This window comes from Bos javanicus, chromosome 19 (genome assembly GCF_032452875.1).
Source record: "Bos javanicus breed banteng chromosome 19, ARS-OSU_banteng_1.0, whole genome shotgun sequence".
NCBI classification, from domain to species: Eukaryota; Metazoa; Chordata; class Mammalia; order Artiodactyla; family Bovidae; genus Bos; species Bos javanicus.
In genome coordinates, this window is record NC_083886.1 from 56,786,992 (window position 1) to 56,809,012 (window position 22,021).

General features: G+C 48.8%; 1 protein-coding gene across 2 annotated transcripts in view; it reads left to right on the forward strand.

Annotated features, from left to right (window-relative positions):
• The first annotated feature begins 3,336 nt into the window (after positions 1 to 3,336).
• UBE2O (ubiquitin conjugating enzyme E2 O) overlaps positions 3,337 to 22,021 on the forward strand; it is a 49,622-nt gene continuing 30,937 nt past the window's right edge. For both annotated transcript variants that reach the window (XM_061392759.1, XM_061392760.1), the window contains exon 1: positions 3,337 to 3,810. In XM_061392759.1, the coding sequence (XP_061248743.1) occupies positions 3,400 to 3,810 (411 nt within the window). In that variant the 5' untranslated portion in view covers positions 3,337 to 3,399. The remainder of the gene's footprint in view (positions 3,811 to 22,021) is intronic.

Below are 22,021 nucleotides of genomic sequence, written 5' to 3' on the forward strand. Positions count from 1 at the left end.
TTATTTTATTTTTTCCCCATTCAACAGTTATGAAAATAAAAATCAGGCAGTCACTTCCATCCAGGGTCACCCCCACTAGCCAGCCTGGACGTGCAAGAGACTGTGGCTGGGGGCTTGGGGTTTGGGAAGGAGTTAAGTCTCACACTTTGCCTGGAGCATCTCAGGGCTGAGTGAGGTCACTGAAGGTCACTAGGAGGTAGGAAGGAATGTACTGAGCTTCTCTTTGGAAAAGGGCTCAGATGCAGTTCAAACTGGGGGCGATAGACAGGGCTTTGAGATAGCACGGGCCGGCAGGGGCCAGAGAGGGCTGCTCTCCCCACCCCAGCTTCAACTCCTTGGGTATATGGAGGAGACAATGTGAAACTGGCCCGATGGAAGTTTGGAACCTCAGACCTTTGATGTACCCACCAAGATGGTACCCTTACTGAGTGCCAGTGCTTACTAGGCACCAGGTTACACATATTAGTGCGAGGATTCACCAGCTTGAAACAGGTTGAGCAAGGGAGGGATCAGCATTTGAAATCAAGGGCTCTTGCCTACAACCTAGCATGTTCCTGGTAGTGGTGGGGGCGGGGGGACAGCACCCTCTGGGGCGGTGCTTCACGAAGTGGGGCTGATACTTCCTCCCGCACAAGTTAAATCTATGTAAAGATGGGTAATCTATGTAAAACACTTATCACAGTACCTGGCATTAAGTTACAGCTCAATACAGGGTAGCTATTATTAGCCATTATTATAAGAAGCTGCAGAATAAACATGGCACATCTTCCTGGAGTGCTAATTTTACTCAAGATTAGGGAGGAAAGGACTTTCTTATTACATTAAAACAAACACTGGCATAAGCTGGAGAAGAATGCAAAACTCACTTAGATTTTTGACATCAAACAAAGACCTGCCCTGCCCCTTCTAAGGTCTTGCTCACCCCCCATCCCTTGATGGATACCTGAAGGAATTCCCTGGCAGTCCAGCAGTTAGGACCCTGAGCTTTCACTGCCAAGGGCCAATGTTCAATCCCTGGCTGGGGAACTAACATTCCACAAGCCTGGAGGCCTGGCCAAAAAAAACACAAGACCCTTAACTTGAGTCAGGAAACCTGGGTTCCAACCTGACTCTACCAGTTCCTACCTTATGCCCTTAAGGCACTGAATTCCTTGGACCCTGTTTCTTACTGGTAAAATGAAGTTAATTACACCTGTATCCAGAATTGTGATAACAAATAAGATCATGTGAATGTGTCTGCCACTGTGCGGGTCAATAATAAGTTATTGATAAATGTTAGGTGATCAGGGGCCAAGGAGACAGAGCTAAAGGGACATGGTAGATGGAACAGAAGCTACTATGTCACTGCTACTAAGCCTCCCAAGTCTTTATGGAGAAAGGAGTAGGGTACTGCGTCTTTTCAGCAATAATTTCAGATGGACATTCTGCACTGTGGTCTGGGACAGGAAGGCCATGATTTGGGAATCAAGCTTTGTCTCTCCATCACATCCTCATCTCCCCTTAAGTCTTTTTTTCCTATACCTTAGTATGTGAATTTTCCAAGATACAAGTCCACTGACAACCACCCCACACCCAGTAATATATCAACACTCTGTAAGTACTTAACTCAGGGCATCTCAAGTACTCAGGTTGCCATCTGCACTCCATGTGTGTTTTAATTAAAAAAAATGTTTTTCCTTTCATGAATGCCCATAACTTTTCCACGAGTATAGTTCTATATCCTCGGTAGTCTATAAACTACCCAATGCCTTTTTTGAAGAACCTAAATACTGAAATATTGACTTATCTTGCTAATTTACCACTCATGGTCTTGCAGAAAATTGTGAAAAAAATGATTTTAACTGAGAAAGGTGAGGAGGGCCATATCTTGAGTATTCCTAATTTCCTTTCAACAACCCAGTATGACTCTGTCCTTTGAGAATGTATCTAAATCTTTTGGAAGTTACTTAGGAGACACACATCAGTATAATTACTTCTGTTTTATAATTACTTTTCATATTTTAAAATGGCAATCTGGAGCAGATTGTAAGTCTAAGAATTCTGCCAGTCTAGAATGTTAGTCTAGGCAGGGGGTTTGAAATATTATAATAATGAAATATATTAAAAATTCCTTTATTGGGGAACTATATGCCAGGCACTGTTCTATTTCACTTAATCCTGTCAACTGCCAGATGACAGAGGTACTGCTATTACCTCCCCAATTTTACAGATGAGAAAATTAAGGTGAAAAGAAGTTTATCAGCTTGCCAACTTCATAAGGTTAGTAAGTGTCTATGCCCAAAATTTGGAATCGACGGCTTACACCCTTAATTACCCCTCTCTCCTCCTTCTTGCAACGCATAAGCCTCAGGGAGCTTTGAAGTTATCTGCTGCTGCTGCTGCTGTCATTTCAGTCGTGTCCGACTCTGTGTGACCCCATAGTCGGCAGCCCACCAGGCTCCGCCGTCTCTGGGATTCTCCAGGCAAGAACACTGGAGTGGGTTGCCATTTCCTTCTCCAATGCATGAAAGTGAAACGTCAAAGTGAAGTCGCTCAGTCGTATCCGACTCCTAGCGACCCCATGGACTGCAGCCCACCAGGCTCCTCCGTCCATGGGATTTTCCAGGCAAGAGTTTAAAGCCAAACCATAGGGGCCACTAACACTTGCTTACGTTTCCAATCTTTCTCTGGGACTCCTTCACCAACTTCTTGACCAGTCCCTAAGGGGTCATGACCTTCCAGGCTTTGCAAGGAATTCCCTAATGCAGTACACTGTAGATACACTCTATATTTAGCCTTGCTTACAAGCTGCCTTGGAGTTGCCTTTAAGCTATTCAATGTGTGTGTTTCGTCTTTCCAACTAGATTGTAAACACCTAGAGGACAGAGGCTGTATCTTGTTCCTTCTGTATCCCTCCCAGTGCCTAGAACTAGACTGGAGACGTCCAGGGAGCTCATTAAGTGTTGTGGACCGTCTCCGGACCGTCCTCCATCCTATCTCGACTCCTCCCCTCTTTCTCGGTGAGCACTCCACTTCCCGCCCCCGGGTCCCCACCCCTGCCTCCTCTCTCCGTCCTTTCACTCCCTCTGGCCCCGCCCCGCCCTCATGCAGTCCATCCCTCCCCACCCCGCCCCGCCCTCACGCAGTCCATCCCTCCCCACCCCGCCCCGCCCTCATGCAGTCCATCCCTCCCCACCCCGCCCCTCGCCAGCGGCAGAATCTCCAGCGTCCCCTAGCGACCAGGCAGTAGCCCCTAGCAACCGCATCTCGGTTCCCTGACGACGGCGGCACGCAGCCACGTCAGCGCGCCGTGGCCCCGCCCCTCGGCGCCGGCAGGCCCCGCCTCCCCGTGCCTTTTTCGCCGCCGCTGCTGCCGCCGCCGCCGCCACCGCCGCCGCCCGAGACTCGCGCAGCGCAGTTATGGCGGATCCCGCAGCGTCAGCGCCCGCAGCCCCGGCTCCCGCCCAGGTCCCGGACGTGCCCCCGAGCCCGGACGCAGCCCCCGCCTCGGCCCCGGCGCCGGCGTCCGCGGCGGACTCGGGCTCCGGGCCATCCTCGGACTCTGGCCCCGAAGCCGGCTCGCAGCGGTTGCTCTTCTCCCACGACCTGGTGTCGGGCCGTTACCGCGGCTCGGTGCACTTCGGGCTGGTGCGCCTCATCCACGGCGAGGACTCGGACTCGGAGGGCGAAGAGGAGGGCCGTGGGAGCTCGGGCTGCTCGGAGGCTGGGGGCGCGGGCCACGAGGAGGGCCGGGCCAGCCCGCTGCGCCGCGGCTACGTGCGCGTCCAGTGGTACCCGGAGGGCGTCAAGCAGCACGTGAAGGAGACCAAGGTGCGGCGGGCCGGCGGGCGGGGGCCGGGCCGGGGGGCCGGCGGGGGACCGAGTCGGCCGCTCGAGCCCTGGGCCGAGAGGGGAGGCGTGCAGGGCGCTGCCCGGTAGTGGTGCCACACTGCAGTGGGGCCGAGATGGGAGGACAAGCCTCCGCGGCGGGGACGCTCCGGTGCAAAGTCATTGCACCAGCCTTGGGCCACCGGGCCCCGGGCTTCTCCCACGCTAAAGACTGGCGAACTGGCAAGCCCGTGCCAGGCTGCTGCGGTGTCGGCCTCAAGATCCTGTATGTGAACCCAGTCCGGTGGGGGAACTCCTGGGGCAGGCACGCTCTCGGCTTTACACCAGAGCGGCGTTCTGCTGACCCCCAGAGCAGCTACCTACTGCATTATGCATCCAGAAAGGAAGGCCGTGCCGGTCCGTGCAGGGAGGGCTTATGGGCATTCCAAAACAAAAGATAGAGGTGAAAATCTCGGCAGACTTGAAACCCCAGGAAGTTCACTGGATTGCAGAATGCGTTATTATGGGTGAAGAAAAGCAGCCCCTTTGTGTTTTAGCTTGTTGCCTGGTTTTAACTGCTGCAGGGAACTTTGAGTAAAATCATTAACAATCGGAACCCTGATATTAATAGCCCTGAGGGTGCAGGGAGGGATGTGGCAGCTACTGACTGGAATTGATGACTCTCTTAAGTACAGATGGACTCCTTGGGGAAAAAAAAAAAATTCTATAGAACCCTGGATGGAGAGGAGCCACCCATTTGGAAACCTGAAGGATTTGTCTTACCTGAGGCCATTAAGCAAATAGCAGACTCCCCCGTTCATCATCATAAAACTTAAACCGTGAACCAGGGTTGGTTTGGTGGCTTTTCACATCTTGTTTTCCCCCAGTGTGAACTCCTATCAGTAATTCACAGACACACACGCCTCTTGTATCTTTCACCCCTATTTCATCTCCTCCTCCTCCTCTCCTTCAAGAAAACATTTCTTGGCGAGAATCAGGCCTGGACTGTTTTAGCTGCCCGGGGTGTTGAGTGGTCTGATTTCAGGGGAGGGCACTTTAGAAGTTAATCTGGGAGACGAAGGCGACCTGCACAGGATTCTGTGATGACTGGTCTGGCTGGGAAGAAGTCCCCACTCTCCGGAAGAGCCTGTGATCCATTTCCTAGTGGCAGAAGTCACCACTGATACCAGCAGGGTCTTTTTCCTAGCCAGTACATGCGCATCCACGGGCACAGAAATCCCTGCACAGGACCCCTGGCTTCCCCTCAGAAAAATACAGATCAGGCGGTAGCTTCTCTGAGTCGGAGAGAAAATGATAAGTTCACGCAAAAGTATGTGGAATAGATGACCTTTTGCTGCAGAATGCTGGTTAAAAATTACTGCCAGTATTGTTGGGAAGACAGGAGTTTTTGCCCTATGCACTGCATTTGTGTGTTGTTACACTAGCGAAGGTTGTGTCACTGGTGAAGGGTTGCCGGCATCTTTCCACTGGTTCTTAAAAAACGTTTTTTCTAACCATCTCCTCTAGAGGTTTGTGACTTCTGGGATGGAGCTCGCTGGCCTCTGCCAGGGCCTGCTGCCCGGGGACTCAGGGAGGCAGGCCCGGCTCGCTGCTGGGAGCTGCAGTGTTTCTCAGTTGTTGTTCCTGTTCGTCTCGACTTTGGTGGTTAACTTTGTTTACAGTTATGCTCAGTCTGTCTCCTCACACAATGTGTAATTCTATGAAGTTTGACTTAAAATAATCTATTTTGGAATTAAATAGAAAATAAGTTTAAGGCCCCAGGTTGGATATATTTTGAAGCTGCCCTCTTGTGACTTGCTCTGAATTCGGTGAAGTCCATCGTGGCTCCAGCGGTGATGTGTTCTTTGTTATTGTAGTTTCTGCCGCTTCTGAGCTTGGCAAAACCTCAGGGACATAGGGATCCTGGGATGGGGTGACACGTAGTGCCCATGAGTAGATGGCAGGAGCTAGTGCTTCCGTCAGGACTTGAGAATGGTTTTATTGGCGGGAAAGAAGGGAGTTTATACCCGGTAGGTAGCTCTCTGTTACCGCAAACCACAGGCACAGATGACCCTGACCAGTTCTGCTCCTGAGGTTTTGTTCCTGAGCACCCACTGGGGTGGTGGGGTGGGGCCTGGGACCGTGTGACATTATGGTTTAGGAAGACTTTCCCTCTCACTTCCCACTCCTTATATACCCATTGAAGGGACAGTGTGCTGTAAAGACCATTAGACCGAGAGTGATTCCTACTCCATCACTAATCTGGTTATGAGACTTGAGAACCCAGTTATTGATAGGATAAAGCAGTGCCAGTCTTGGGAAACTTTTCTTTTTAAAGCTGCCACCTATTGCCATTTTATAAATAGTGTCCTTTTAATGTGAATTGTTTGGTAGGCTGTGGAGTGTTTTTTGTAGTTTTCGTGTTAATATGGCAGACTGTGAGTACTCTTAGTTTCTTAATTTCTTTTAAGTTTTTGATCAGCAAATTGAGAAAGAGAGATGAAGAGGACAGTCAGCAAGTCCTATCCCCTCCTGGCCACTACCGTGAAAGTTATCAACAGAAAAATAAGTCGTTCTTCTGGAAACTGCAGGATTTATGGTCTAACTCCTGAGGCTTCAAGCAGCGAAAGTTATAGGCCTCTTTAGGACTAAAAAAGAGGCACCCAGTCTGTGCTCCTTCCTTTCCTTGAGCTCCTGACCCCTTCAGTGTGATAGCTGATTTATCCACTTGAGGCTTGTCCTGTTCGGCCATGGGTCTCCTGTGTGGAGACTTCGGCCTTCCCATCAGTGGTCATCCTTTGAGTAGATTTTTGGAATGAAGCCGAGTGCTGACAGCCTCTTGCCCTTCTTGAGCGTTGGCTAAACATGGTGGGTCGTCCTGATCTCCACCTGTCGTGGTTGGACAGGCAGCCCCTGTAAGGAAGAGCGCCAGCTGCTGTTTGAGCAGCTTTAGGGCCTTCGTGTTTACACTCGTTTGCTTTCCCGTCTCTCGTGCGTTGTCTCTTGCTCTCAGTTGCCACAGTTTTCACGGTCTGTCTCTCACGATCACCCTCCTTTTGTGAGGTGGTGTGTGTTTTTGTGTGTGTGTGTGTGGCATTCCTGGTGACAGGTCCCTCTGGAATTGGCTTTTGGGTTTATTTTTGGCTCCTACTCAGGCCAGCATTTCCACGGGGAAAGCTATTTAGGTGTAGCATCATAGCGTGTGAGGTTTGCTTGCCTCGCTGGTCCAGTGCTGGACCCATTAAAAGCAATTGTTCTCAGTGATGTAATAGGAAGAATTTACGTAAGGTTAACCAGGGTGCAGGGCTGAGCGCATCTGATTGCATTCTATTCAGGTAGGATCACAGCGCGGTGGCATCTCACCACTATTCTGTGATTTTAATCTTTGTCCCTTGGCTTCTGGTTTCTAACTTGTAGGCCTCAGTGTCTTCCTGGCTTCTCTGTCTGGCCCTCTGCCTAACTCAAGGGCACTTTCACCCAATGAGGGACATGTGTTTGCGTCCTGTGATTGGAAGTAAAAACCCTTGGGTGCTCTTGCTGGCTGTCACCTGCTCTGAATGACCTTGGCCTCGTCACTGCCTCCTTTTCTCTGTCTGCAATAAAATACGAGGTCTGTCTTTCTAGCCACTGAACTGAGCCTGCACAGGTGGAATAACCAGCAGCTTAGCTGGGTGGTGCCCAGAGCAGCCTCTTGGCTGTTGGCAGACACTGTCCTGATGTCCATCAGACAGGGCCAGCCGCGCCCCTTCAGGAGGGCGCATCCATGTGTCGCAGGTGGTGCTCCTCCACAGGGAAGCCAGAAGGTGCGCTCTGTTTCGGTGATGTAGGCATTCCTGTTTGATGATGCTGCAGCTTATGACCTGGTGGATTATACCTTTGACTTCTTCTTTAAGCCTCGTCTATAAATACTCATGATCTTCACTCCTGTTACTTTATAAGAAAACAGTAATGGACATTTAAAGTAACACCTGGCAAAGTCTACCAGCCTCCAGGAGGGGACGGAATGAATGTGTGTATGTAGGTATATATATCTTCCAGAATCTAGGGGCATCTTTTGAAATTCCCAAAAGACAGAAAATGAGATTGTGAATTACAAGGATGGCAGAGTATTGCTTTTGTATTTAAAGATTACATAATGCTTGTTCTTCTTCTTACTGTGTTATTATGTGCTGGACACTTGGTAAGTACTTTATGCGTTTGGCTCACTTATGTGTACAACACCCCTGGGAATTAGGTACTATTATTACTGTTTTAGAGAAGGAACCCGAGGAACAGAGTAGTTGTGTAACTTATCCAGTCACACTGATAATAGTGGAGGAACCCAAATAAAGTGGAAGTAAATATAGTTTGCCGTCACCTGAGGTTTCATAGGTCGTTAACTAGAATTGAGTACCCCCATCAAACATGAGTCACTAGCCCTGTGGTTGGCATTAATTATCCAGTCTTTTCACACTTGGATGTCCCAGTGGACTGGGAGGGAACCACAGGCGAGGAGAAAGGGCAGGGTGTTGGGATGGGTGGAAGTTGGACCAGTGGCCACAAGGGAGGCCGTCTTGGACAAGAGCAGAAGTGTGGGGGAAACACCCTGTTTGCACTGCAGGCTGCTTCCAGCCTACTTTTGTCATTCATTCCCTAGCCCCTTGGTCATTATCCAAACAACTGTCAGAAGACACTTTATTTCTAGAGAACCTGTGAATACCTCTAGATGTTGAGTGAAAGAAACCTGTGCAAGTCTGATTCCCTGCCTGCAGGTAACCGGCCTTCCTGTGTTGTCTTAGACGAGGGTGATGTCAGGAAATCCAGCGTGACCTCCTGCCCAGTCTTGACCTCCTGCCCAGTCTTGCTGCCATCGTCACCCTCCCGCTGGGAATGCTGAGTCCTGAGCTGGGTTCAGGTGGGCTCCTTCAGTCCCCTCTCCCGGGCCCAGCCCCTCCCCATCAGGCTGCCTCCACTCCCCACCTGTTTTTGCTTTAGGACACTGAGGTCCTCTGGTGCTTTCCCCACCCCGTGTCCCCGGCAGTCCTGCCTTTCTGTTTGTCATTTTCCTGTTCTATCAAGAGGAACTTTTTCTTTTTTATAACTTTACCCACGGGCCTCATGGACTCCGGTGGAATATCCATGGGGCCCTCGCTTTACAAAAGGGATGCGGGTGCAGTGTGCGATGTGCATTGCCATCACTACAACACTGGACCCATGACCAGTGCCGCTGACCCTGTGGTCCCCTCCGAGTTGAATTTACGGTGATTTCGGTGATGAGCGGGTTCTCTTTTAAAGAGCCTTAACCCTTGGAAGACACAATCTGTGCTCCTGTTCTGATTGAAAGAAGCTTTTCGGAGTTTGCTGCCCAGATCGGAGTGGGAAGATGCTCAAGCGGGAGAAATGGCCAGCAGGACGTTTCCAGAATGCTTTTCGCTTTACACGATGCTGTCACTCACATTGACTAGCAGTTTGGTGTTTTTAACCGTAGCTCCTCCCTGAGGCTCCAGCGGCCTGGCGGCTGGATGCCAAGCCCTGAGAAGGACGAGGTTTTCATGCTCCTGAGCCCACAGTGGCAACTCTGACTGAGCTGGAACACACGTTCAGAATTGCTTTTCTCGCTGACATTTCTGCCAGCCTCAGGGGGCTCTATTAGGAGCCACCTGACACGTGTGGTTGCCAACAGCGAAGAGCAAAACGCTTACTGGAATTTTTTGTAGTTCAGAATAGAACTGAATCACGTTAGTGGATGGCCCTCTGAATGTATCCACTCCAAGGTCATTTGCCCGTGTTTTGCTCTTCGGCTACACCCTGCGGTTGAGGGTTTCGTGTCCTTCGACCCAGGCTGACTGAATGGATCTCTTGGTCCACTGGGTCTGCAGGTCCACTGTGTTCTTCTGAAGCAGGATTGTGAAAAAGGTCTTACGATTTAAACATTGAGGCAAACCCCTGCTGTTCAGAGGGGTTCAGCTCGGCAGTAAGTCCTGGGATGCGTGTCCTTTAAATCCAGTTGACTCGTTGAGGGGTTTTTGGTGTGTTTGCATATTTTGAAAGACTGAAACATCTTATTTTCTGCAGCAAGATGAAAGGAACTAGACACTGGATCACTTATGGTTTAAGTTGATGGCATAGCTATATCTGGTAAAAATTCATTCTGACTATGACAATCTGAGCAATTAAAAAAATTCAAGATACTGAGTAGTGCTTTAAAAAAAAAAAAAAAAAACTGCAGTCAATCCTATTCAACAATAAAATGAAAACCCCCAGCTCCTGGAGAGATTTCCTGCAGTCTGAAGAGCGTTCTTCATTTGCATCCTGCAAGTGAGAGCTGGTCCTTCACACTCAGCAGTTCTGATGAGGTTCTTCCTTCTAGCTTTAATTTTAATCCTTTTTTGTGGGAGATGCTGCTGTGATGAGGGCTGGAGGAGCTGCCTTGACAGGCGTGTCCACGGGACTATACTTACTGGCCCCCTAACTGCAGGTGGGAAGGAAGACAGACACACACACACATCTGTGTCTCGTGTGTGGCTTCCAGGAGCATCAGGACCTGACATACTCCGGGCTGAAAGCAGCTCTGACTGTTTAATTACTTGAGGGAGTTTGAGGGCCCTGAAGGCTGATGATGTCATCTTCAGGACAAGGGAGAAAAAGCATCTCACCCTCCCCCAGCGTGCTTTGGGGGCACCCACCACCCCCGGCTGAGAAGGCCTGTTTGCCTCCATTTCCCCATGCCCGGAGCACCCCAAAGCCTTTCTCCTTCTGGCCTCCCACTGAAGGGTGTGAACAGCTCTTCTGAAGGTCACAAAGGCCTAGGGAATTCCTGGTCATGGTACTTAGAGCTTTTTCTCAGTCCCTGCCCTGTTGACCCTCCAGCCTTGTCAGTATGGTCCATCAATCACCCTCTTAATGGAAACTCTATTCCATTGAGTTACAACTCTTCTGGCTGTAGTGAATTTTTCTCTCTCTTACCTTCTTTCCTCTTAGGAAATTTTGAAGATTCCCCTCTCCTCTGGGCTTTTCTTCAGCCTGCTGTGCTGTGTGCGGTGCTTAGTTGCTTGTCGTGTTCGACTCTGGTGCCCCTTGGACTGCAGCCCACCAGGCTCCTCTGTCCATGGGGATTCTCCAGGCAAGAATACTGAAGTGGGTTGCCATGCCCTCCTCTAGTGGATCTTCCCGAACCAGGGATCGAACCCAGGTCTCCCACAATGCAGACTGAGCCACCAGGGAAAGGCTGCTGGTACCTGCATGTTCGTCCTTACTCGCACATTCCCAGCTGCTTCCTTGATGGCTCCATCCTGTCATCTAGAACCTCCAACTTTGCGAGTGTTAACTGCCCTCTCCACCTGCAAGTCTGTGGAATTGTAAACATTTCTTTTCCCAACTTTTTATTATGAGACAGTTTTAAACAGAGAGAAGTTGAACGACTAGGCCAGTGATTACTAATTACCAGCCAGCATGAGTCAGTAGTTAACCTCGTCCTCGTGCCAAGTTTGCTTTATCTGTGTCTGTAAGAGTATGTAAATACGCTCCTCCAGAGCCCCTGGTGAGTCAGGAGCAGACATGACGCTCACCTCCAGGTACTCGAGTGTACATCTTCTAAACATCAGAACGTTTAGGATCACTTAAAATTCTCCTTTTTGGGCTCCCATTCTGACCCTTTTTCCCTGTTATAAATAATGCTGCTAGGAAAATGGGTGTACAGATATCTCTTTGAGATCCTGTTTTTCAGTTCTTTTGGGTATACACCCAGAAGTGGGATTGCTGGATCATATGGTAATTCTATTTTTACTTTCTTGAGGAGCTGCCGGAACTGTTTTTCCATTGCAGCGATACCATTTTACATTCCCACCAACAGGGCACAAGGGTTCCAATTTCTCCACACCCTACATTTGTAATTCTTATTTATTTATTTTTTGATAGTAGCCATCGTGCTGAGTGTGAGATGATACCTCATTGTAGTTATGATTTGCATTTCCCTAACGATTAGATTAGCGGTGTTGGGCATCTCTTCATGTGCTTATTGATCACTTGTGTGTCTTCTTTGAAGAACTTTTATTCAGATCATCTGCCCGTCTTTGACTTGAATTGTTCTCTATTGTTATTGAGTTTTAGGAGTTCTCTCTATATTTAGGAGTTCTCTCTATATTCCCTGGTAGCTCAGTCAGTGAAGAATCTGCCTGCAATTTGGGAGACCTGGGTTCGATCCCTGGGTCAGGAAGATCCCCTGGAGAAGGAAGTGGCAACCCACTCCAGTATTCTTGCCTGGGAAATCCCATGGACAGAGGGAGCCTGGTGGGCTACAGTCCACGGTGTCGCAGAGAGTCGGACACGACTTAGCGACTAAACCACCACTGTCTGTTCTGGATGTTAATCCTTTGTCGGATACCTGATTGCAGGTATTTTCTCCTTCGTGGGTGTTGCGCTTTACTCTCCTGGCAGTCTTTTGACGCATAAACTGTTTTCATTTTCCTGAAGCCCCAATTGTCTGTTTTGTTTGCTTTGGTTGCCTGTGCCTTTGGTGCCAGGCCCCGACTCGTCTGTCTTCAGATCTTTGTTGGAAACGCCCCTTGCTTGCCCTGCACGTCCTCGCTCCTGCACTGGTTCCGGCTCTGACTGCCCCAGCCCGGACTGCCTCCTGGCCTCCGGACCCCTTTTCAGCCCAGCAGGTAGGCTGAGCTCCCGGGCGAGCGCCCCACCCCCAGCCTCCGGCCCTGCCTTTGCGTGTCTTCGGGGCTCCTCACCTACTCTCTGCCCCTTCACTTGAACCCCAGGTCGCCTGTGCTGTTCCCTGCGTCTCACACCCCGTGTTCTCTCCGTGGGGTGCTTCTTGAGAAACAGGGCTTTCTGTGAAAGCTTACGTTCCGAATGACTCACATGGAGGACTAACTCCTTCAATTAAAAATGGATCTAACCACCCTGTTTACCTGTGGGGCTAGGGGGAGCGGGGAGAGCATGGTAAATGATCCCCAGTCACACCTGCGAAACCCGATGGCGTGGAATCTGCTGGCTGCTGTTAACGCAGGTTCTTCTGACACAGTCAGACTGGGGTGGGCGGGCCCGAGGACCTGGAGGGGAATGTCCTCCCTGTGATGCAGAGTCTGCTGGTTGGAACTAACTACCCTTTGAGTTGGACTGACATATATAGGTGCTTAAAACCCTGTTGTTGTAGATTCAGGTTTTTAATCTACCCCGCACCCCAAGTTGTAGGTGTGTGTATATATATATACACACATAGATCTGATTTAGGGTTCTTGTCTCCCCTCTGCTTAGTCTTCTAGTAACAGTGTTAATGCCAGAGATTGGCCAAAGATGGGCCACAGGAGGGAAGGGACATTGAGTTGCCCTCGATAAGCAGGCAGTGCTTAAGGGTCCTAGTAGCAGAAAAACCTGTTTTCTTCCCCTTTACCCTTTTGCCTGGGCTTCCCTGGTACCTCAGACGGTAAAGAATCTGCCAGCCAACTCAGGAGACCTGGGTTTGATCCCTGCATTCGGGAAGATCCCCTGGAGAAGGGAATGGTAACCCACTCCAGTATTCTTGCCTGGAGAATCACATGGACAGAAGAGCCTGGCGGGCTGCAGTCCCTGGGTCTCAAAGAGTCAGACCCAACTGAGTGACTAAGCACAGACATACTCCCTTTTGCCTACTGACCGGTATTTATATGCAGCTGTCTCCAAGACGTGTCGTTGGATTTAATTTCTTTTAAGGGTGAAAATACATGACAGTTGTTATGAACAGAATGCAACCAGTCTAGGAGGAAAAGGGCTGAAATTGCCGTCTTGTGTCCAGCCCGTATCCGTGGCTCACTGGCTCTGTGCCAGGCAGCATCATGGTTGCTTTGAACGTATCATCTTTCTCTTTCCCTAAAGTGGCAGAGACCTGGGTTTCCCAAGGGCTCAAGCAGGTGATGCCCCTCCTGTAATAGCACCAGGGACAGAGGGTGAGGACATTCAGTCTTGGTTGTGCTGTGTCGTGGGTGCCTGGAAGCAGCCACATGAAGAGAGAGACCCGCCGTGGAAAAGCGTATTCAGCCTGTTCCCCATCTTTCTTTTATTCTTATCATTGTCCTATTTCATGTCTGCAGTATAAACTCTCTTGAGGTTTATAGGAAAGTTGTAAGGACCACGGTATACCCTTCTCCCAGCTTCCCCCAAGGTTGACATCTTATGTAATATGGTACATTTGTCAAAAGCAAGAACTTAGTCCTGGTTCCACACCATTAACTGAAACACACACTTGTGTTTGGATTGGTTTTCCACTCATGTCCTCCTTTTGTTCCAGGATCCAAATCTACGACTCCACAGTGCACTTAGCATAATTGCCTTTTGAATGTTGGAAAAACCGTTCTAATTGCTCTTGCTCTTTATCTAATCCACACTCCATCCTTTGCCCTAAGAGTCATTGTACTGAAGAATTTTGCTCAACAGCTTTTGATGCTGGAGAGAAGGGGTCAAGCTCTCTAGAAAGAGACAGTTGGGAGCCACACGAATCGTGGAGGGCGCCGGAGGAGAGCAGAGGGCAGCAGGGGGTGGACAGGTGAATGCAAGGGCGTGGGAGTGCAGCATCCAGGTCAGGTGTGCGGGGAAGACGCAGGCTCAGTGGCCTCTTGTCAGTCTCTGTGATCATCCCTGAAGAAAATCGGTGGGATTATTCTCTTATTTGTCTTAGATGGTAGTTTGTTTTTTGCTTTTTTCTGATTGCTCAAGTTATTTTGAGTTACTTATACACACTTAGTACACAGTTGCAAGAACATAGAAAAATTGGTTTAAAAAAAGTCACCTATAATTCCACCACTCAGGTATAACTACTGCTTATCACTGCAGTGGATGGTTATTCTAGTCTATTATCAGCGTATCAATATTTGTTTACAAAAGTACATACCGTGCTTAATCCTGCCCCCACACCACTTAACAAACTTAAAATGGACCATGTAAATGGACCATTTGCACATGTCCAGGGGAGTTCCAAGTTTGCAGTACTTGTGTATTTCCACAGAACAGTGGAAGCTTTAAACCCAGAGAATCGTCTTCTCTTTGCTGGTTAGTGCTCTGGAACACACCGTTCCCACGACAGGCAGTGTCGTCTGCGTGGAAGCCCGGTCACGTTTGTTGCTGGGCGGGCTACCCCACCTGCTTCGTTTGATGTGCACTGATTCTCTTGGGCTCGAACCTAAAGACTTACTCCCAGGTTGTATTCTATGAAGTGAATTTTTAAAATTTATTTAGTTATTTTATTTTTCGCCGCCCTGGGTCTTTTCGCTGTACGTGGGCTTTTCTCCAGTTGCAGCAAGGGGGGCTACTCGCTAGTGGCTCTGCGGGGCTTATTGCTGCAGAGCGCGGGGCTCTAGATGTGTGGACTCGGTACTTGTGGCTCACGGGCTTCGTTGCCTCACAGCATGTGGGATCTTCTGCATCAGAGACGAAACCCATGTCCCCAGCATCGGCAGGCTGGATTCCTATCCACTGAGCCACCAAGACAGTCCCCAGATTGTATTTTAGAAACAGCACCAGTGACAGAAACTTTGGCCACTTTTACCTTGCTTCAGCCTTGGGGTCTCAGTTCTGAACCTTCTGCGGAACCCACGGTCACGCTGGTGCGCTGTGGGCGCCTCACAGGGGCTTGTTCAGCCCTTCAGGGTCCTCTCCTCTGTTGATCGCTCATCCCATAAACTACATTCAGATGCAGTTCCCCCTGCTTTTTCTGCATTCTCTCTATTAGAATTGTCACCCATACCTTGGGGCCTTCATAGTCTCCCAAGTTGGGTGTTCAGAGGCAGATATGTTTCTTTTTGGTAACATTTTCATTTCACAAAAAATTTTTGATAACATGATTCTTAATGTCTGTAATTCCATCCGATGGATGAACCTGTTTCTCTGATCCGTCTCTTTCAACCAGCTAAATTGTTGCCAGGTTTTCAGTTTTAAATGATGGGACTGACATCTTATACTTTTTCTCTTTGTCTACTTCTGTAAGTTTCTTAGGTTAAATCCCTAAATGAAATTACAGGTCAAGGGGTAGGAATACATTTTTAAGACTTGATTGACTTTACTACACTGCCCTCCCCCCAAGTGGTCTCCACTTACACTTCATCTTAGAACGCCTGTTTGCCAGCACGATGCTGAAGCCTTTTGTGACTGAGGCAGGAGCACCCGGCTAGTTGGCAGCATCTAGGGGACTAGAGCGCAAGTCAGCTGACTGTGCCCCGGTTGCCAAGAAATAAGCCCTTCTTGTGCCAGCGGTTGGCCCTGAGCTCTGCAGGCCGGGCGGGCCAGTCTGTCGTGCCTTCAGCTCACGGCGAGCATTTTCCGCAGGCAGAGGGCTGGACGAGGGGGCCGTGAGTAAGACGGGGGTGCAGGAAGTGCTCCCTGGGGCTTGGAGTCGGCATGGAGACCTGTGATGGCTCCGCGTCCACAGCTCGCCCCGTAGACAGAATCTTGGACGGTTTCTGGGACTGGACGAGATCACCCTGAGCACCACTCAGCATAGCGCTGGCTGGCAGCTGCCGCTGCCGGGGAGTCATTTAGCTCTGCTTCAGTTTCCTGGTCATGTTTGGGAGCCCACACAGTAAATATGATTGCAGGTCCAAGGGGGGATATTGCTAATTAGCTTGTCTGCCCTTTAAATTGAAATCTTAATGCTCCTGTGTGTGTGTTTAAATAGATAATATATGCAGATGGAACAACATTCAAAAGGCTTAAAGAGGATGTCATGAAATGTTTGTTTCCTTTCTAACATTTCTTCTCCCCAGAGACCATCACTATGACCAGACTTAGTCTGTTCTAAGCATATATATTTAACAAGACTAGGCATATATTAACACCCCGCTGAGAATGTCTCTGTGATGGTTCTGCAGCAAGACTGAATTAATTAGATTTTTTTTTCTTTTTTCAATATGTATTTATTTGGCTATGTAGGGTCTTAGTTGGGTCTTAGTTGCAGCATTTGGATAAAAAAGTTACCTGACCAGGGATTGAACCCAGGCCCCCTACATTGGGAGCGTGGAATCTTAGCCACTGGACCACCTAAGGTCTACTGGAGGTCCCTAATTAGATTTTTAAAACTATTTGCTACTTTTTTTCTCCCTGCTCCTGCGTTTTATTGAGATTGGATTGATGTGCAGCTTTGTATAAGTTGAAGGTATACAGCATAATGGTTTGAGTTAAATATATCATGACATGATGACCAGAATAAGTTTAGTGAATATCCATAGTCTCATAGATACAAAATAAAACAAGAAAATTCTTTTCCTTGTAGTGAGAACCCTTAGGATTCACTCTCAACTCTCATATATAACACACGGCGTGTTAATCCCATCTGTCACGGTGTACATCACGTCCACAGTACTTACTTTTAACTGGAAGTTTGTACCTTTGACCGCCTTCCTCCAGTCCCCTCTGGGTTGCCCTTGGGAACCGCAGATCTGACCTGTGTCTGTACGAGTGTGTCTTTGAGGTGTGTTGCCCCTGGGAACCGCAGACCTGACCTGTGTCTGTGCGAGTGTGTCTTTGAGGCGTGTTGCCCCTGGGAACCGCAGACCTGACCTGTGTCTGTGCGAGTGTGTCTTTGAGGCGTGTTGCCCCTGGGAACCGCAGACCTGACCTGTGTCTGTGTGAGTGTGTCTTTGAGGTGTGTTGCCCCTGGGAACCGCAGACCTGACCTGTGTCTGTGCGAGTGTGTCTTTGAGGTGTGTTTCACCTGCGGTGCTGTTCCTGGTGCACAGCGTGCTGCTTCAGTATTTTTGTACATTTCAAAACGGTCTCCGCTGTTCTCTGCCTGTTCTGACTGCACGTGTGTATATTGTCCTCCGCCTCCCCCCTTTTTTTTTAATACCATGGCTTTCTGGACAGCTGTCTGCACTCGCCAGGTCATACTCCAGGCCGGCCTGGGTGGGCTTTGCCCTCTCTGTTAGCTTTGCGACGTTGAGTGATGCACTTAGAGTGTCCCGTCCCTGGCCTGTCCTTCCCCACTTTCTCCTCTCTGCGCGGGCAGTGTGCCATGTTGAGTTGGGTACCACATAGGGAGAGACCACTGTGCTGTTGGGGGCAGCAGGACCAGCGTTTATTTTCTCTTGGCACCTGCCCCCAAGCCCTCTGTCTAGGGTCTTCTCAGTAGCCAGAGGTGCCACTGATGTGAGTGGGGGCTGTTGGCGGTCCTTGAATCAAAAGACCCGTGGTGGAGCCCAGGATGGGTGGGTGCGGAGCGGGGAGGGGAATGGCAGTTGTGGTTTGGTTTGTTCGTTTGTTTTCAAGTTTAAACGAAAAAGCATTCCCAGAAACTTCCTAGTGCCTTTTGTGCCCACTCTTGGCATTTTGCTCACGAGGCGTGAAGGTTCAGGCTGGGGCCACCCCAGAAATCCTTCCAGAAGCCAAGGCTAAATAAACTCTTGAGGGGACCCTCCACAGCCCCAGAGCAGACTGTGCCATGGGCAGTGGGCTGTTTGCTTTCTCCAGGGCAGGCGTGAACCTAGTGCTCGGACTCTCTTCCCTGTGGCTCCAGTGAGACACTTCCCAGGTGGCGCAGCTCACAGAAGCACTGGGACTGTGTCCTTGGCAGTAGTTCCCAAGGTTGGCGTGTGTTTCCTCCATAGAGGGGCTTCCAGCTTCCCCGCCTCCCATGGACACTCACACCTTAGGTTCCCCTCTTCTGTGTTGGTGACCCTGGACCATAAGGGCGTGATCAGTGCAGGTGGGTCTTCGGCTGAGGCCCGGAGATGGTTGATATTGGCTGCATCCCAGGTTTTAGGGTGTCGAGGTCCATGGTAGCAGGGAAGGGACTGGAGGGGGTGATTAGATTTGGTTTGACTCCTTAATTTTGTAATCGGGGAACTAAGACCCCGAGGGGCTAAGTGGTTGAGATTAAGGTTGATGGAAGCTACAAATGAACCCCGACACTAAGCCTTAGGACAGAGGAGTCCACGGGAGGCGCCCATCTAATTCTGAGTAGAAGTCGAGGGGGTCAGTGGTGTTGATTTTAGTTTTCTGGTGATTTTAATTGTAGTGGAGACAGTTTCTGGTTTTTGACTTGGAAAAGAAAATCTATAGTACAGAGGATTTAGGGGATTTACACCATGACTCAAGAGACATATTCCAAGAAAACTTTCTACTCAAGAACATACAACCATGGGAGCACCGCAGCATGTAAGACAAATCCTAACAAGTATGAAAGGAGAAATTAACAATAACACAATAATAGTGGGAGACTTTAATACCCCACTCACACTTATGGATAGATCAACTAAACAGAAAATTAACAAGGAAAAAAAAAACAAACATGTATCTATAAAGTTCACTAAAGCAAAGCACAGTAAAATGAGGTATGGCAATAAAAGGCGTTAAATTTATCAAATAAAAAAAAAAAAATAAAGTGCTAAAAAATTAAAAAAAAAGAAATAAGCAACTGGAAAATTTCTCATTGAAGAGGGTGAGTGAAGATGCAGTCGATGTGAATGGAGAAGGTGTATAAATCATGATGTGAGGATGATTTGGTGAAACAAGCCTTGTTAGCAAGTATTCAGAAGATGGCACTAAATATTCCTAATGTCATCTCAATTTGAAATAAGGTGTGATACTGACTTACTGAGCCACTTATTTAATTTTTTATACATGGAAAGAATGTCTTGATTTTCCAATTTCTTCATAAAACATTTTTTGAGATGTGAAGAGTAGTTTATTGTTAAACATTTCATGAAATGTGTAAGAGGCTTGGCAATTGAATGAAAATTGCAAAATATGAAAGATGTATTAGTTCCTCAGTACCTTTTGTAGCACAGAGAGATTCGGGGTCATTTAAAAATTCAAGCAAATAAACAGTCATTACAGTCTAAACTAAAGAATATTAGTAAAAAATAAATAAATAAATAAAGCTGAATATAAAAAAAAAGAAGGATAAAAGAACATACAACCAGGCAGCTTAACCTGAGCTTGGGGGAAAAAACAGCAACAGCCACCGGCTTTATTGAGATATAACTCATATGCCCACGTGGCACTAGTGGTAAAGAACCCGCCTGCCAATGCAGGAGACGTAAGAGATGTGGGTTTGATCCCTGGGTTGGAAAGATCCCCTGGAGGAAGGCATGGCAACCCACTCCAGTATTCTTGCCTGGAGAATCCCATGGACAGAGAAGCCTGGCGGGCTGCAGTCCACGGGGTCGCAGGGAGTTGGATATGATGAAGCAAGCGACTTAGCTCACATACCATAAAATTCACTCTCTTAAGAAAGACAGTTCAAATGGTTGTTAGTATATTCAGAGGTTTGTACACCCACCATTACGGTCTAAATTTAGAACACTTTGATTACCCCCCAAGAAAGAAACCCTAAACCCATCAGCAGTTACACCACATCCCCCACTCATATCAACCGCTGGGAGTAAGCACTTTGTGTCGTCCTGGGTTTGCTTGTTCTGCACGTTTCCTATAGTTGGGAACATGAAGAGTCGGCCTCCTATGTCTGTGTGGCCCTCTGTGTCTGACTGCTCTCCCTTAGCCTGTTTCCGAATTTCCTTCACGTTGTAGCATATGACAGTGCGTGCGTGCTCAGTCACGTCTGACTCTTGACAACCCCATGGGCTGCAGCCTGCCAGGCTTCTCTGTCTGTGGGATTCTCCAGGCGGGAATACTAAGAGTGGGTTGCCATTTCCTTCTCCAGGGGGTCTTCCTGACGTAGGGATCAAACCCACATCTCCTGCACTGGCAGGCAGATTCCTTAGCACTGAGCCACCGGAAACAGCACAGAGCAGTGCTTCATTCCTATTTACAGCCAGGTAGTCATCCACTGTGGGCTTCCCTGGTGGCTTGTTTTTATCAGTCTTTGGATGATAGCCATCCTGGTGGGTGTGCAGTGGTATCACATTATGATGCCATGTGCATTATGACTAATGATGCTGAGTGTCTTTTCATCTCCTTGATCGCCATAGATGTATTTTCTTGGGAGACATGTCTATTGAGATACATCCTTTGCCCGTTTTTTAGATCGGGTGATGTGTTGACTTGCCTCTGAGACCCTGCATTTGGGTCTTGTCTATCCTTTAGACCCTGGCAGGTGGGCCCTGTCTGTGTCCCTGGGGTCTGTGCGAGGTGTCTTGCTTTACACTGGGATCTAACTCCCTTTCCTGTTATAGCTTTAGGGGATTTGAGACCCTTATTAAAGGGTCTCAAAGACCTTTAGGTTCTACATCTTTCTAAGAACAAAGTTCTGATTGTTGTACCTCTGACGCTGCACAGTCACTCTAGAATGAGAATGAGGTTGTTGAATGGGGCTTCTTGGACAGCGGGGCAACCTTGCACATATGTTCCAGTTGCTTAAAATATGCATGGTATGCCATTTACAATTGAAGGTTTTCAAAGGCATAGACTGTATCATCTTTTTTCCTCCTTGACTCTCTCATAGTACAGATTGTAATATTTCTTATGCGGTAGGTGATGAAATGGGGTTCTCTGGGTAAAGAATCCATCTGCCAATTCAGGAGACGCAGGTTTGATCCCTGCATTGGGAAGATCTCCTGGAGAAGGAAACGGCAGCCCACTCCAGTCTTCTTGCCTGGAGAATCCCATGGACAGAGGAGTCTGGCGGGCTACAGTCCCTGGGGTCACAAAGAGTCGGACACGACTGAGCGACTAAACAGTAACAACAGTGGGGATGAAGTGCTCGTTGCTTGACATGAGTGTGCTTTGGTCACCGTCGTTTCTGGAGCCGTTTGGCAGGTGGCCGTGCTGAGACGGTGCAAGGATGCCTGTGTGTGACGCGGGGCTTTGTCTGCGAGGCCCTGGGCTTTCCGAGTGTGTCTTGGCTGCCGCCGCTTCACAGATCCACCCTCCTCAAGCAGCATGGCCAGCTGCCGAGGGGCACATGTGCTGCTATTCATGCCCTGTGACTTTCTCAGTGGTTGTTTTGAGGTTAGCATGTAAGAGTCTGGTCTCATTTTGTAAGTGTGTGAAGTGTTTTTTCTCCGTGCCTGTTGCCTGACAATGACTGCAGGTCCCTCCCTCCCAGAGCCCAGCTTTGTCCTGTATCAGTCCTGATTGGAAATCACAGCCATCTATGGAATTTAAAGTTTCTTTGACCTTTGAAACAAAAGCCATTTGTAGGAGCAGACAGGTGGCCCTTTCAGAGCATTGACGGAGTTTGGAGTGGAGTTGTGCTTCTCTTCCTGTCCCCCATCTCAAATCTTGGAGTTGCCATTACTGGAAGAGCCCGTCGACGCCTGATGTCTAGCAGATAGTGTGCGCGTACTTGTAGCTGAGT